Source organism: Prosopis cineraria, unplaced genomic scaffold (genome assembly GCF_029017545.1).
Source record: "Prosopis cineraria cultivar Desert tree isolate PC_DT_omini unplaced genomic scaffold, ASM2901754v1 PC2, whole genome shotgun sequence".
Lineage (NCBI taxonomy): Eukaryota > Viridiplantae > Streptophyta > Magnoliopsida > Fabales > Fabaceae > Prosopis > Prosopis cineraria.
Genome location: NW_026555333.1, coordinates 11,925,637 through 11,940,182, shown reverse-complemented (window position 1 = coordinate 11,940,182; position 14,546 = coordinate 11,925,637). Strand labels below are relative to the sequence as shown.

The 14,546-nt window shown below is 34.7% G+C and overlaps 2 protein-coding genes across 2 annotated transcripts; both read left to right on the top strand.

Moving 5' to 3' along the window:
• The first annotated feature begins 2,642 nt into the window (after positions 1-2,642).
• LOC129303626 (CDPK-related kinase 4-like) lies at positions 2,643-9,415 on the top strand. Its single transcript, XM_054943058.1, is given in 14 exon segments — positions 2,643-3,050; positions 3,053-3,280; positions 3,282-3,410; positions 5,069-5,199; positions 5,447-5,488; positions 5,622-5,730; positions 5,816-5,894; positions 7,208-7,504; positions 7,689-7,798; positions 7,887-7,991; positions 8,157-8,219; positions 8,794-8,917; positions 8,920-8,960; positions 9,044-9,415. Coding segments are annotated over 14 exon segments (1,782 nt in total). The 5' UTR covers positions 2,643-2,873; the 3' UTR covers positions 9,191-9,415.
• Positions 9,416-11,573: 2,158 nt separating this feature from the next.
• On the top strand, positions 11,574-12,433 carry LOC129303297 (uncharacterized). Its single transcript, XM_054942517.1, has one exon. The coding sequence runs from the start codon at positions 11,975-11,977 to the stop codon at positions 12,422-12,424; it is 450 nt and encodes a 149-aa protein (XP_054798492.1). The 5' UTR covers positions 11,574-11,974; the 3' UTR covers positions 12,425-12,433.
• Positions 12,434-14,546: the final 2,113 nt, after the last annotated feature.

Below are 14,546 nucleotides of genomic sequence, written 5' to 3'. Positions count from 1 at the left end.
TAAAGTTGACTTGTCAAATTTTATCGACCTACTTCATTTAGTGTCGATGGATTTCAGCAAATTGGTATGAGCATTTTGAAACTATTTCATTTGGTTTTGGGGATTATAAAGTTAAGGAAAAGCAGCTTCTCCAAGGTGCCTGTTTGAAGCAAATGGCTACTTCTCAACTAATTGGAAAAGTACCCTCATAGGTCAAGGGGCCTTTGATTAAGAGAGAGAGAGGGGGGGTCAGGAATGTGGTAGGCAGTGATCCTATTCATAAGTTGACTAAGATAATAGAAAGTCTATGGTTAGGTTAAACAATATCCAACAAAGAACATACATAATATAGCCATAGTGAAAACTATCCACGTGAGAAGGATTAGAGCAACATTGGGCAATTGAAGCAGGCTTTGCAACCATGCTTCCAACTTTTAAAATAAAGCAAGGAGGGGTAGACAGCTTACTAAGTTGATAAACTTGAGCACCATGCACTCCCCCTTGGCTTTTGATTCTATGTTTATCTATCTATGAGACGCCCAAACACCCCGTCCTTATCTTGCATACCAATGACTGTGAGAGGAGTTGTTGGTAGTGCACCTTGATAAAGAAACCTAACAGTAGGCATTGGGAAGATAAAATTGCGTTAAAAATAGTTTGACGAGTAAGGCCATGTCACTTATTTCCACCCTTACATATATGCTATTATGTTTATCACCGTCTATCCTCTCAAATCGCAAAAACTTTTTCTTTCTTTTATAATTAAGATCGGAGGAAATTTGTTTTATTCGGTTGTCAGTGGATTAAAAAAATAATGCATAAGGCCTCCAGGTAATTTTGAATAAAAGCATTAGTCAACTTTAGAGATGATGATTTTGTCTACTAATTAATTATAAATAAAAGCTCGCTTTATGTCTCTTGTCAACGTTATTACAAAAAGGTGAGACTACTACATCGCAGTGATATGAGTGCACATATTTTTCTTTTTCTTTTTTAAATTTTTTATCAACGCAAGTACTTTTCCATTCAACAGATGCTCATCGCGGCTCTAGCTTTGGTAATTATCATTTACAGAGTCGCATGGACAAGATAATCATTGATGTGATCGAACTTGTTTGTCAAATTAAAAACCACTTATATTAACAAGTGCGATATAAGCTATATAAATAACAATAGTATATATATACATATACATATATATATATATATATATCTATATATATTCCACTGCGTCTTTAAAATGATTGTTATAGACACAGAAGGGTGGATTTATGAATTCTGAATTTATGTTATACAATGCTTGTTTAAGAATTTATGTTATATTTTACAAGCTTGTACTTGCGTTTACTTATAATTTAATTTAATGAATATATTAAACCAATCAGACTAAATAATAATGGAATCATAACTAGCAAATGAAATTGGATATTACTGATCTTCAAAATTTTATCAAATCCATTAAAATCAATTAAATGTTATGCGTATTGGCTTAAAAAAAATTAAATGATGTGCTTTAGTTAATGTATAGTAATATTTTTGTAATAATTTCAAATTCCTTAATCTACGTGCCTTAGTCTCAACATTAAGCCGGAACGATTTAGGAATGGAGGGAGTAACAAAATTATTTACCGCCATGCCCCCACCTTCCTTTTTGGTATGCAAGCAACAAGCCAAGCACCGTGTTAGTTTTTACTTTTTAAAGGCTAACGTACTGGGAAAATATTGTTTGTATTTTTAATTAATCGCATAACTTAATGAATAATGCAGCAAAGGTCGGATACACATTATAATGAAAAGTTTTTCATGGCCAACAGATATTATATTGAAAAGTGAAATCTTATCAAGACAACAATTTATATTAGAAAAATATTTCCTCACTTGCAACCAATTAATGTAATAAGTGGCAGAGTTAGAACCCTGAATCAAAATAATTTAATAAAAATTAATTTTCTTTAAAAATAATAATTATGCAATAACTAAAATTATAATAACAAAAACAATTTTATCATCATTTTTTTTTTTTAAAAAAATTATATTAAATATATTGATACGACCTTTTATTATAAATAGGCCCTTCATATCTTACCTAGATCATTAAGATATTATATATCTAATAATTTTTTAAGCTTAAATATTTTTCATTTAATTCAGAGGATGCAAAATATTAAAAGTAGGCGGTGTAAAGTTATAAATTTATATACCTCATTTATAATTTTTTTTTATAATACACCCCTCAAGACAACGTAGCCCCGCGGTTGAATGTAACCACAATCTGATTGAATGTGCAATAGCAGCCATTTAGTTTTTGTCGAAAAAAAAGAAGAATAAGCTATTCAACATTAACACAATTCACAAACTAGAAAGAGATTCGTGCTAATGAACCTCTACTTGCGAACCTGAATTTCAAATCCAAATAGTCAAACGCAAATACAATGCACCAAAACGTTGGCTAAGATATTCCGGTAATATAAATGTTGTTTTGTTAAAACTAAGCAGCGTTTTTTATAATGAAAATAAGACTGGTACAAATGAGTACTGTTCCTTCTTCAAGGGGGGCTTTCTAGGAAAAGAAATGAAAAAAAAAAAAACAAGAAAGAAAGAAACAAGGTTGAAGGAGTAAATACTTATGAAAGCTCCAAGGCAGAGAGTTTCAGCCATTGATTGATATGTTGGACTATCGTAATACTTCTCTGACTTTCAAATTAATTCATTTTCTTTTCCTCCGTCTACTCCTTCCTTTTTTCTTCGTCCTCTTCTCCTTCTCCTACTTGTTCACATTTCCGTCTCTCTCTTTCTATAGTGGCTTCTCAATTTTTGCCGGCGACGCTTTTTCTGCTTTCTTCTTGGATCGTTTGACTTTTCCCGATCACCCCGTCGGGTCTTCCTAGCCACCTATGGGACATTGTTGCAGCAAAAACGTTTCGGTCGTCAACAATGAAACTGTTACAGCCGATCACCGCCCTAAATCGCCGCAGCCGGCGGCATCGCCCCTGCCGTCCGGCGACTCAGTGTCAGGAGCGGGCGATGCAACCCCTGGCAGGAACACTTCCGCGCAGTACTTCACTAGTCCCTTCCCTTCCCGAGCCCTCTCCCGCCTGGGGTGGCGCCATCGCCGGCCAGAACTCCGGGTAGGAAATTCAGATGGCCTCTTCCGCCTCCATCGCCGGCGAAGCCGATCATGGCAGCGTTACTGAGACGGCAGGGGAAAGCGAAACCCAAGGACGGGCCGATACCCGAGGAGCAAGCCGAAGGTGGAGAGGGAGACAGGCCGTTGGACAAGAGCTTCGGATATGCAAAGAATATTGGGGGCAAAGTACGAGCTGGGAAAAGAAGTAGGTCGGGGACATTTTGGTCATACTTGCTGGGCGAAAGCAAAGAAGGGAGACCTCAAGGGGCAATCCGTAGCCGTGAAAATCATATCGAAAGCTAAGGTTAGAGAGGCATAGTATATGCATTTGTCGCTTAATTTTATATAAATCTGCGATGGACAAAAAATGAATAACTTAACAATATAGCCTGTGGAGATCAAATGGACAACTTTTTCTGTAAGCTGGTCTGAGTTGACTGTGGTCTTGGTCATTCAGATTTCTTCCATAAAATGATTTTTTGGGCACTGGAATTCCATGCAATGTTGGCCAAATGCGATACACAATTACTTAGAGTAACTTTTGAATTTGGAAATTCAAAGATGATTCAACAGTCAAGATTGCCTCTTGGAAAATTTAAGGTAACATTTTTCTCTTTGGATCATCCCCAACCCACAAATTCTTTATAGACATGATCATAGAAGCGACTGGGATAGCAGATATTCTCAGAATTCCCAGATGATGTTGCTGACGACGTCCAATGTCTCTTTCTTGTGTATAGTATACAGTTCTCAACTGTGCGACCAACTCGTGTTATTATCTTTCTGAGTTGGTCTCGCATGAGAATAGAGAATGGATGCCAATGCCTGTTTTGCCCTTGAAGAATTTAAAAGCCCCTTGTGAAACAAATGATTGCAATATGAACAACTTCAGATAAAACTTATCTTGGACGGGAATTTTAGAGGAAAGTATTGCCTAAACATTTTGGAGTACACTAACCTCTAGTTAATTTTATTGGAACTGTTAAAAAATTTCCTTTAGATAAGTAGCCATGACACAGAGAATCAAGAGGTTAGCAGCTGCGGTTAATGGTGAAAATAAGTTGATGGAAAATTTAGTTGTTGCTGAAATTACGTCACCGTTGGGGCCGGGGGGGGTGTTGCTTAAAATGCAAATGTCAGTGGAAGTTACTTTTCATGTGAGGAACAAAGTTTTGATCTAAAGGAAATTGTTCTACCGCTATCAAATGGGCTATAAGGTTCTTATCTTCCAGGCCTGACGCTCAGAGGTTATCTCTCCTTGTTGCTGAAACATTAGTGTAGGAAGCATGAGGTTTGCAAGAAAGTACCCCAAGTTCCTTTTTTGTTTGGTTGAAGTTGTTCTTGTTTACCTCTGCTGGACGTTAGTACTTAGTAGTGAACATATCAGTTCTTCGGAGTGGATTTAAAAGTTAAGAATGTACATTATGAACCTGGAAGTGACTTGGTTCATAATCTCAAATCTTAATTTGACGCTATTTATGCAGCCACTTCCATGACCTGGCAATGAAATTTAGATGCGCGTGGAAATCTCTTTTTTTGGAAGAAAAAATGAGGAAGAAAAATTAATATCACGGAGAAAGGGAACTAACATCTGATTTCTTTTACTGGTTCACGAATTTTTTAAAAAAAAAAAAAAACATTCCTTTACTCTAATCACTATGGGCTTCAAATAATGTGAACTCTGATTTTGGCTACTTGACTTCCGGTGGCTGACTTAAATGTCCTTCATGGATAGTTTGTCAAAACTGCCTCTAGATTTCTGCACTTCCTATTCTCATGTATATTTTTTCTTATTTGACAGAGAGCAATTATCATTTTGACCTATGATTAGGGGCGACTTCAATAATTACTTTCAAGTTTGTTAAATAACATGTATCAACATGAATTGAACTCTTATTAAGTCATGCTCACACTTACCTGATTAATTTAGCTAGACAACTGTAACGGATTTTTTTATGGCAGATGACAACAGCAATAGCAATTGAAGATGTAAGGAGGGAGGTGAAGATGTTGAAAGCCTTATCTGGACATAATAATTTGGTGAAATTTCATGATGTATTTGAGGACGCCAATAACGTATACATAGTGATGGAGTATGTCTTCAAACAGTTATTTCCAAATTATTGCTTTTAATCCTGCCAAAATTTTATCCACCTAGTTGTCTTACTGTTGGTCCGTGCAAATTGCGTAATTTTTAAGTTATTTGAAATTAGGACTTCCATCACAGGTTTGTGCATCCAAGGATGTTTAATATGGGTAGATTTAATGGATAAGTAGTCGATGCATAAAATATCTATGATTTATGTTTTTTCTGATATTAAGGTATTCTTTTCCTGTTAGATTGTGTGAGGGTGGAGAACTACTTGACAGAATTCTTTCAAGGTAAACATGAAATGTTATGCATCATTTCAACTATCTATAACTTATACTCCCTCCATGCTTTTGACTTTTGAGAGAGTTTGATTTGATAATCATTATTTTAATTGGATTCTTGTAATATGAATAATTTGTAAAGAGGTGGAAGATACACTGAGGATGACGCAAAAGCAATTCTTGTACAAATTCTAGATGTAGTTGCCTTTTGTCATCTCCAAGGAGTCGTTCACCGTGATTTAAAACCAGAGGTATTTTTTCTTGTTTTGGGTGATGGTATATAATTACCTCTCCAATGTATTATTTGTCACCCTATACATTTTGCCTGTTCCGCAGAATTTTCTTTTTGTCTCAAAAGAAGATGATTCTCTGATGAAGGTTATCGATTTTGGTCTATCGGATTTTGTTAGACCAGGTAATAATTGATTTATCTATGCATTCATCAATTACTACAACTTATTATTTAAGTTGCAGACCGATTTTATGTTTCATTTTAGCATCATTTTTGGTATAACTAGGATGGTTTAACTGAAATTTTCAAACCACTAGAGATTTGAGAGAAAATCAGAAGTCATATATCCCACTGTAGGTTCTTAAATATAGTCAATGCCTTTTGATTTCTTGAGCTGTTGACAGAATAAGATGATGGTGTTGTGGTAGTTCTACCATATGTTTTGTAATTCATGATTGTATTCTGTGCAATGCTATTTTCCTCACAAGGCAGCCAATCTTCTGAGGAAATTTATAGTGGAAAATATGATGGAAAGTGCATAATTAGGATGATTGGATCCCAATCTTTTCATCGTCTCAAATATTGATGGTTTGTTTGTTCTAGCCCCTTTCTTTATTGGACAGTCCTTCAATATTGGTATATAGCTTTATGGCTGCTGGTTTACCCTTCTCCGTTTCTCTATTTTCTGTTTACCAATTATTTCTATTTTGATTGTTAGGCTGGCTCTTTCAAATCCTTTTTTAAGTTTGATCCTACTGGATGGAGTCTTGTGATGTCAAAATTTGTATATTAGTTGTAAACCATACTTGCAATGTCTAGTTCTTCCTGAATGAGAATTCGATCCTAGGATCACTGGATTTTTGAATTAGTCATTTCTTACAACGTCTTAGGATAATCAAATTTCTGATAATTGTTAAAGGATGTCAAGATAGCATATAAATCCTCAAGTCTTATTACTGAATTTGACATAGATAATATAGATTCTTTAAAAGAAGTTGACATATTTCTCTGCCATACTCTTGGTTGCCTTTTTTTGGGATGAACCAAAAGAGACTTTGGCTATTATTACTTACTTTTAACCGAAAGAAATTTTTTGTGAGAATTAACCGAAAGAAACATGTTCATATAGTGTGCTTGGTATTAAACCGCCTGTGCACTGGGGAGTTGGTTCTTGATGGGAGTAAAAGGGAGAAGTTAGAAACGGAGGAATGAAAATGGTAATCATATGCGAACTCTTTTTGTCACAGTTTGGCAACTTTCCTTAGGAATGCCCAGTGGAAATCTTTGTCTATATTCACATGACTTAGGAAGTCATGTCATTCTGCACTTTGGGGCATAGTACCAGTTATTAGATTCTTCATTCTATAGGTTTACCTGTAGAGCATTTCTTACTGTTTTCTGACAGGTTCATCTCCAAGCATTGTTCTTAATTATTCTTAGTTTTGTTTTGTCTCCTGATTTCAAAAACTGACAATTTACTTCTCATATTCACGCAGAACAACGCCTCAATGATATTGTTGGCAGTGCCTACTATGTTGCACCTGAAGTGCTCCATAGATCTTACAGTGTTGAAGCAGACTTATGGAGTATCGGTGTTATTACATACATATTGTTATGTGGAAGTAGACCATTCTGGGCACGCACTGAATCAGGAATCTTCCGGTCTGTGCTAAGAGCTAATCCTAACTTTGATGATTTACCTTGGCCATCAATATCACCAGAAGCTAAGGACTTTGTAAAGAGGCTTTTGAACAAGGACCATAGAAAAAGGATGTCTGCTGCCCAAGCTCTAGGTATCTGTTAGAATGTTCTGCTCAGACCCTGGTTGACTCAATATTTGAATCTTTGCAATCAAAATGCCCTCTCCCTCACTCTCTCTCTCTCTCTCTCTCTCTCTCTCTCTCTCTCTCACACACACACACATTCTGATTTAGTTCTATGACTTTTACTGATGGAGAGGTACCTCCACATTTGCAGCCCATCCATGGTTGAGAGATGAAAAACGTGCCATTCCATTAGACATTTCAATCTTCAAGTCGGTCAAGTTATATGTGCGGGCCACGCCTTTCAAACGAGCCGCACTGAAGGTTACCTGTTATACGGCCATTAAACAAATACACCTTACATCTTAAATGTAACGTTATCTTCCTTGTTTCTTATACATTGATGATGCAGGCTCTCTCAAAAGCATTGCCAGAAGATGAACTCTTCTTTCTAAGAACACAATTCCGCCTATTAGAACCAAACAATGGTTTTGTTTCTCTTGATAATTTTAGAGCGGTGAGTGCCTGGTTTTACAATTTTACTTCTTTTATGACATTGAGATAGTGTTTGTAACATACAACATTACTATAATCTATTTTTCGTGTAAAGTTCAAACATTACGGTTGATTCTTGCTGCTATTGTTACCACAAAATATCAACTAAAATCAAAGGAAAATGCAGGCTCTCATGAAAAATGCTACTGATACCATGAAGGAATCAAGGGTCCCTGACATTTTAAATTTGGTGAGTCATCTTTTATTTTTTTTTATTTTTTTCCTTTCTTTCTTTCCTTTTTTTTTTATAAATGTAATTATTTTTCAGTTCAATTCAGGGTACTTCCAGCCTTCTCCTTTTCACCGCTAAAATCTCTTTCTCCCAGCCTAGCTTATAGCAAGTTTAGCAAGATTTGGTAGTCATATAATTAATCGAACATTAGTTTCATGATATAATTTGTTGAAGATACACCTACAGTTCAGGCTTAACCTGTTAAGGCCTTAAAATAGTTTTTACTTTTTATTATAACACTCTCTGACATGAGCGTCACATGTGGTGAGGTGAATAAATATTGAAAGTGCTGCACTTAGTATTTGAGGAAAATAGGTGGCACAGTGGAATCTATATTAGTTTAAGGAGAAGTTATGCGAACGATATAGTGGAGCAGTCAAGCAAATTCAAGGACACTTCCACCATTCATCATTTCGCACCCAATTGGATTGTATTAATTAATAAATAGTAGTGTTACCTACCATTTCTATCCTTATGAAACTGTATGGTTCTGTGCAATCATTATGCTGAATTCCATATTTCTTGATTTAAGATGGAGGCGCTGGCTTATAAAAAAATGGATTTTGAAGAGTTTTGTGCCGCCGCACTCAGTGTATACCAGCTCGAGGTTCATGAAGACTGGGAGAGAATTGCAACCACTGCTTTCGAGCATTTCGACGGGGAGGAAACAGAGTCATTTCAGTTGAGGAGTTGGCGCAGGTATGCATGCTAGTAGCTGTTGGCGCAGGTATGAGTTGATTTAATTCATAAGCCCAACTGACTTTTTGAATAACACGTTTCAGGATATGAATCTGGGTCCTTCAGCTTACACCATAATACGTGATTGGATCAGAAAAACTGATGGAAAACTGAGTTTCAGCGGATATACCAAGTACATGCATGGTATCACAATACGTAGTTCAAATCCAAGACAGCGACAGCTAGTATGATTAAAGCCATCGTCTTTTTATTATTTAGCTTAATCATTGGAATTAGTCTGTGTCTACTTTTTTCCCCATTTCTTTCCTTTTAATATTTGATTTTAAAAGGAAACGGTACAAAAGGACTATATATTTTTTATTTAAGGGTGGGCGGAGGGTCGAGGGAAAATAGAGCTAACATATTGTTTTATTCCTTAGCATGTAATTTGCGTGCAAAGTAAACTTGTCCTTCAATTTTACATGTCAGCACAGATTGCGCATGTTATATTGTAAGGGATTAAGGGATTTCGTGTGGAGATTAAATACGTTTCAATTACAGTCAAAAACCAATTTATGGCTCCATAGGTCACGGTGATGAGTCCTTCAGGAACAAGGATTCGGATGGAGGATTGCAAGTCAAACATTGTTTTATATCTAAATTGCTTTAAAGAATTCTGAGCATTTGGTCGCAATCCTAGCCTCCGTGCCATAACAAATTGGTCAAAATTAGAGACGGGGCCCAAAATGGCTAGCCGAATGGCCTAAACCTGAACAGCTGTATCGTGCGTGTCTTGAGATTGGCTTTTTTAAGTCCTCATGACGTTGTCGAAGTCTCGTGTTAAAATTTTTCTCATTAATTTATCGGAACCGTAACGGCCACCGATAGAGACGAAGAAATTGTGAAGCCAGAACTGGGATATACTAAAGATTTGCATATAATATTCATTCCAAAATAAAAATGAAGGCCGGTAAACAAAAAGGAAATGCCCGTTGTTATTTGAATAATTTTAAAAAATATGCTCGCCCCCGGAATACGTCAACTACATAAAATGAGGAATGATTAGTTGTTCGTGGCCGGAATGACTGTTCGAACATTATTTAAAAAAAAAAAAAATGCTTACTAGAATCAAATGCTCAATTTCAAACCCAGACTGGAATTGGCCAGCAAAGATGACGAGACCGGTTCAACTGTCAGAAGAGATTTGCATGTGAGCAGAGGCGGCTCCTACAGAGCAATCATAAATGGTGGAATCCTACCACTTGCCTCCCTGAATTTTGTTTTTGTTTTAGGTAAATTCACTGAACAGTTTTGCTCGGTCGTTAGAACAAGAGGGTGAGAGGAAGAAAATTTCCCCTGATACAGCAAAAATAATACGACGATATTGTGTCTGAACTTAGGTGATTGACTAATGAATCCTAAAACAATATTTTTTTTTCCCTAGTTCAATATCAAATGGATTGAGAAAGTGCTTCCCGAGTCAAAATCCCCTCTTCGTGGAAAAAACCGAACGAGGAATGATTCTGTGACATGGCTTGACCTCGACGAATTTTTTATATTTGCTTTTTTGGATGAGGAAATGTTTAGTGAGTTACGTCCTATATTTTATTCTCAAATGGCAATGATACTTGATGAATTGATCTTGATAAACAACTATCTACGTTCATGGAATGTCTGAAATTCACCTTTTCATCAAATTATTTGAAACTCACCAATTTTAACTTCCCATCACTTCGGTTTTTGTTTAAACTCGAGAGTTTCGTAAGGCGAGAGGTACAATGTAACATTTTTAAAATAATTATAATACATAATAGTTTAATTAATCTTGCACTTTTTGGCCAAAAAAAAATATTGCACTTTTGATTAAAATTAGTCTTTCCTCAACTTTTAATTCACTTTAATTCAGTCCCTCAACTATGATGTGATCAAATGACTCGAATTCCTCTTTTAAATCACTTACAATTTAGTCAATAAATGTTAGTTTAGTTCATGATCCCTCGGATAAAATTATAGGTGAATCAAAAGGAGGGACTGAATCGCAGCGAAAGTTGCTGAGTTGCAAAATTATAGTTGAAGCCTAATAAGTAACTGATTAAAAGATTAATTCTTTCTATTAACTTTAAAATTATTATAAAAGAACTTTTAAAGTTAAGTCAATAAATGTTCAGACGGTAAGAGGAACGGCCAAAGCTAAAAAAGCTCCTAAAATAACTGAAGAATAAATAACAAGAAAATGAATTTGGATTATATAGAAGATATATTTCTAATTTAAAAAGAAGCAAAGATGAATTAAAATTATTTGAAAAACTTAAAAATATCTGCCACCCAAAAAATCTATAATATTACAAAAACACAGAAAAATAAAAGCAATTATATTTTAATTTGCTGGTCAGAAATTGCTGTACTTGTTGTTTTGCTTGAATCCTACTGATCCCAAAGACGTATGTGAAGGACAAATACAAGTGGGACAGCATGCTCTAAAACCATCCACCAAACTCACAAGAAATCCCAAATTAAAGGCAAAGCCACGAAACCATACATTCTTGGATTAGAAAACACAGAAAGCAACGTCATAACAGCCCAAAACACCAACACCATATGTGACTTTGTCCCCATGCATGGACCCTCCTATATTCCCATCTCTGTCCTCTTTTTACACCACACAGCATACACACTGCTGTATCCCTTCATTATGTTCTCACTTAACCCCTTTTCCAGCTTTAATTCCTTCTTTTTTAGTTTTAATTCCTTCCTTGACACTTTCACGCGTTCACGCCTCACACAGAGATCCACAATTAATAAAGAGTGAGATCACAGGAAATATATATGTCGATATAGCATCCTTATTTCGTCACTGATCTAAACATGTAATACCGAGCACACGGACAATTTCTATTCCAGAGCTCTTTAGTCATTGTCATCTCCACACCACATTCTGGGTGTTTCAGAAATCAAGAAAACAAAAACGTAGATACATATAGCCGTGACTGATACACACAGACACACGCATATCAAGCTTTGAAGCACCAAGTGTGATGGTGGTGGTGGTGGTGGTTGTGGTGCGGGTGGTGGTGAGCGTTTTCCTTGTCGATGATGCCTTGGACGGTGCGGAACTGCTCCACGTGGCAGGGAATAGTGATAGGACCTTTCTGATCGAAGCCATATTCTTCTTCGGCCTGCTTCAGGAGCTGCAGGAAGAGAGGGTGGTTGATGTAGATCACCGGAATCACGAACCTCTGCTGCTCCTCTCCTTGACCCACCAGTATCGCGAGACAACCTTTCGGAATATCCTTCAGATCACCATCCTTCTTCTCCTGGTGGTGCAGAAAGTGGATGTGAGGAAGATGGAGATGAAAATTAATCACGTGGTGGTGGCTATGGTGCTTCTGATTACTGTTACTGTCTCCACTGGAGACGAACCCCATGTCGAGGAAAACCCTAGAAAGTGGTTGAACCAGAGATGGAGAAAGAGGAAAGGGCTATGAGAAGGAAGGGAGAGAAGGAGAAGGGCCAGGGATCAGAAGCTGATATGGCGAGAGAGAAGAGGGCGAGGGAAGAGTCAGTGAGAGATGTGGGGATATTGGTCATGATAGAGATGGAGGACACAGAGAGAAAACCCTACATAAATGAACAAGACAGAGACCAAGAAAGGAGGAAGATAAAGGAGGAGGATTTTGGGGAGGCTGAGGGGTGAGGCTTATATTGTGGGGGTGAGAACTGTACGTGGGTCAGGGAATTATGATGTCACGATGCTTCTAGGGCTTCGCCTTTCTTTGTACTCAACCATCCAACTGTTATGTTACTTTACGAAACAAAATATAAACAGATTTTTATTAACAAAATTTTTTCTATATATATATATATATATATTAGTTTTATTTTATTCTTAATCTTAATTTATGGTGAACGAAGATCATAAATTTATAATAAACACAAAAATGTATGTTAATAAATAAAATGATTAATCAGTAAAATGAAAAAAATTATAAATATTAAATTTTATATTTTAAACTAAAATTAGATGAAAACAAACAGGACGGACTAATCTGTAGACCTAACAAGAGTTTTTAATTTTTTTAATGTGTGTTCTCGCCGTCCTTCACACATGGGGAATAATTGTTAATTTCCCTTTTCACTGTTTCAAATTTCTGTCATAATGATGTAATATTCCTTCTAATCTTATTTATAAATTATTTTTATAATTCCTTAATATTAATATAATAAAAATATAAAAAATAAGAATAAATAAAATTTAAACATATTCCCCAAATAAAAAGCAAAAAATAGACAAAACATATAATATTATTTAGATTAAAGTATATTTTTAATCATCTAACTTGTTTCAATTTAGTTTCTAATTTTATAAATATCTTTTTAATCCTTTAACCTAATATCATCAATTTTAAATGATTATTTTTGTATTAATCTTAATATATTAATATTGAAGAATGTTTTGTTAATATTTAAAAGTTTAATGTAAAAATTTATTGAGATAAAACTAACAATATTAGAGTTGAAGGATTAAAAAGACATCTTATAAAATTAAAAAATAAAATAAAAAATTGTGTAAATTAAAGGATTAAATTTATACTTTATCATATTATTTTTCTGTCTCTCTCTTACTTTTTAAAAATAAATTAAGAATTTTAATTTAAAATATAATAATCTCATCAATTAATCGCTTATCAAGGGAATCAGATTGTGCTCCTGGAAAGAGCCTAATATACAGGACAAGAGGCAGTATATATCTAGATATTATTGGTGTTAGAAAAAAAGTTCTGTTTGAATTTAGGTTTCTCGATTTTTATAATTATTTTAAGAGTATGGATGGGGAAAAAAAATGATCACCACAAGTCCGCCACAACATGCTTGTTATCTTTCGATATTGTTTACGTGAGATTTGGACAGTTTGTTTGACTTTTTTTTTTTAATTCTTGAGTGAATTTTTAACAACTTTTTTATCAGATTCTGGTTAAGGCGTGATCACATTAATATCAGGGTTGCTCTTGGAAATTTTAGCCGCTTTAAGTTTTCTTGCTTTTTAAATTAAATTTTGATATTATAAGAGTTTGGGGGTACTTATGCATAGCTGTTCTCCCTCTGATAAAAAATATAAAACAATTTTTTATCAAATTTCACTTTAATAAAGTGATAAATTTTATTTAATTTAATATTTTACTTTAAAATAAATATAAAATAATTTATTTATCATGAGTACTTTTAAAAAAGCACAATTATTATTTATGTGCAGTTTTGAAAAAAACACATTAATACATCAAAACATAAAAATATTTTACATTTTTAACATTTAACCTTTTAAAAAAATGTCTTATATTTTTTGAATAAAGAGAGTATTTATTTATATAATATATTATGAAAATTTCAAAGTTCAAAGGCATGAATATTAAGCAACATTATAGTAATTTTAAATTATATAAGGTGCACGATATTCCATTCCGTATTTTTATGAAATTATTTAAAATTGAATTGAGCCTGGATCGTCTAAACATTTGAGAATGTAATTAAGAATGAAAATAAAAACTGTGAAGCCTGTGAAATAAAAATTCAGTGATAAAAAATATTTAATTTTTCTTAGTACCAAAAGAA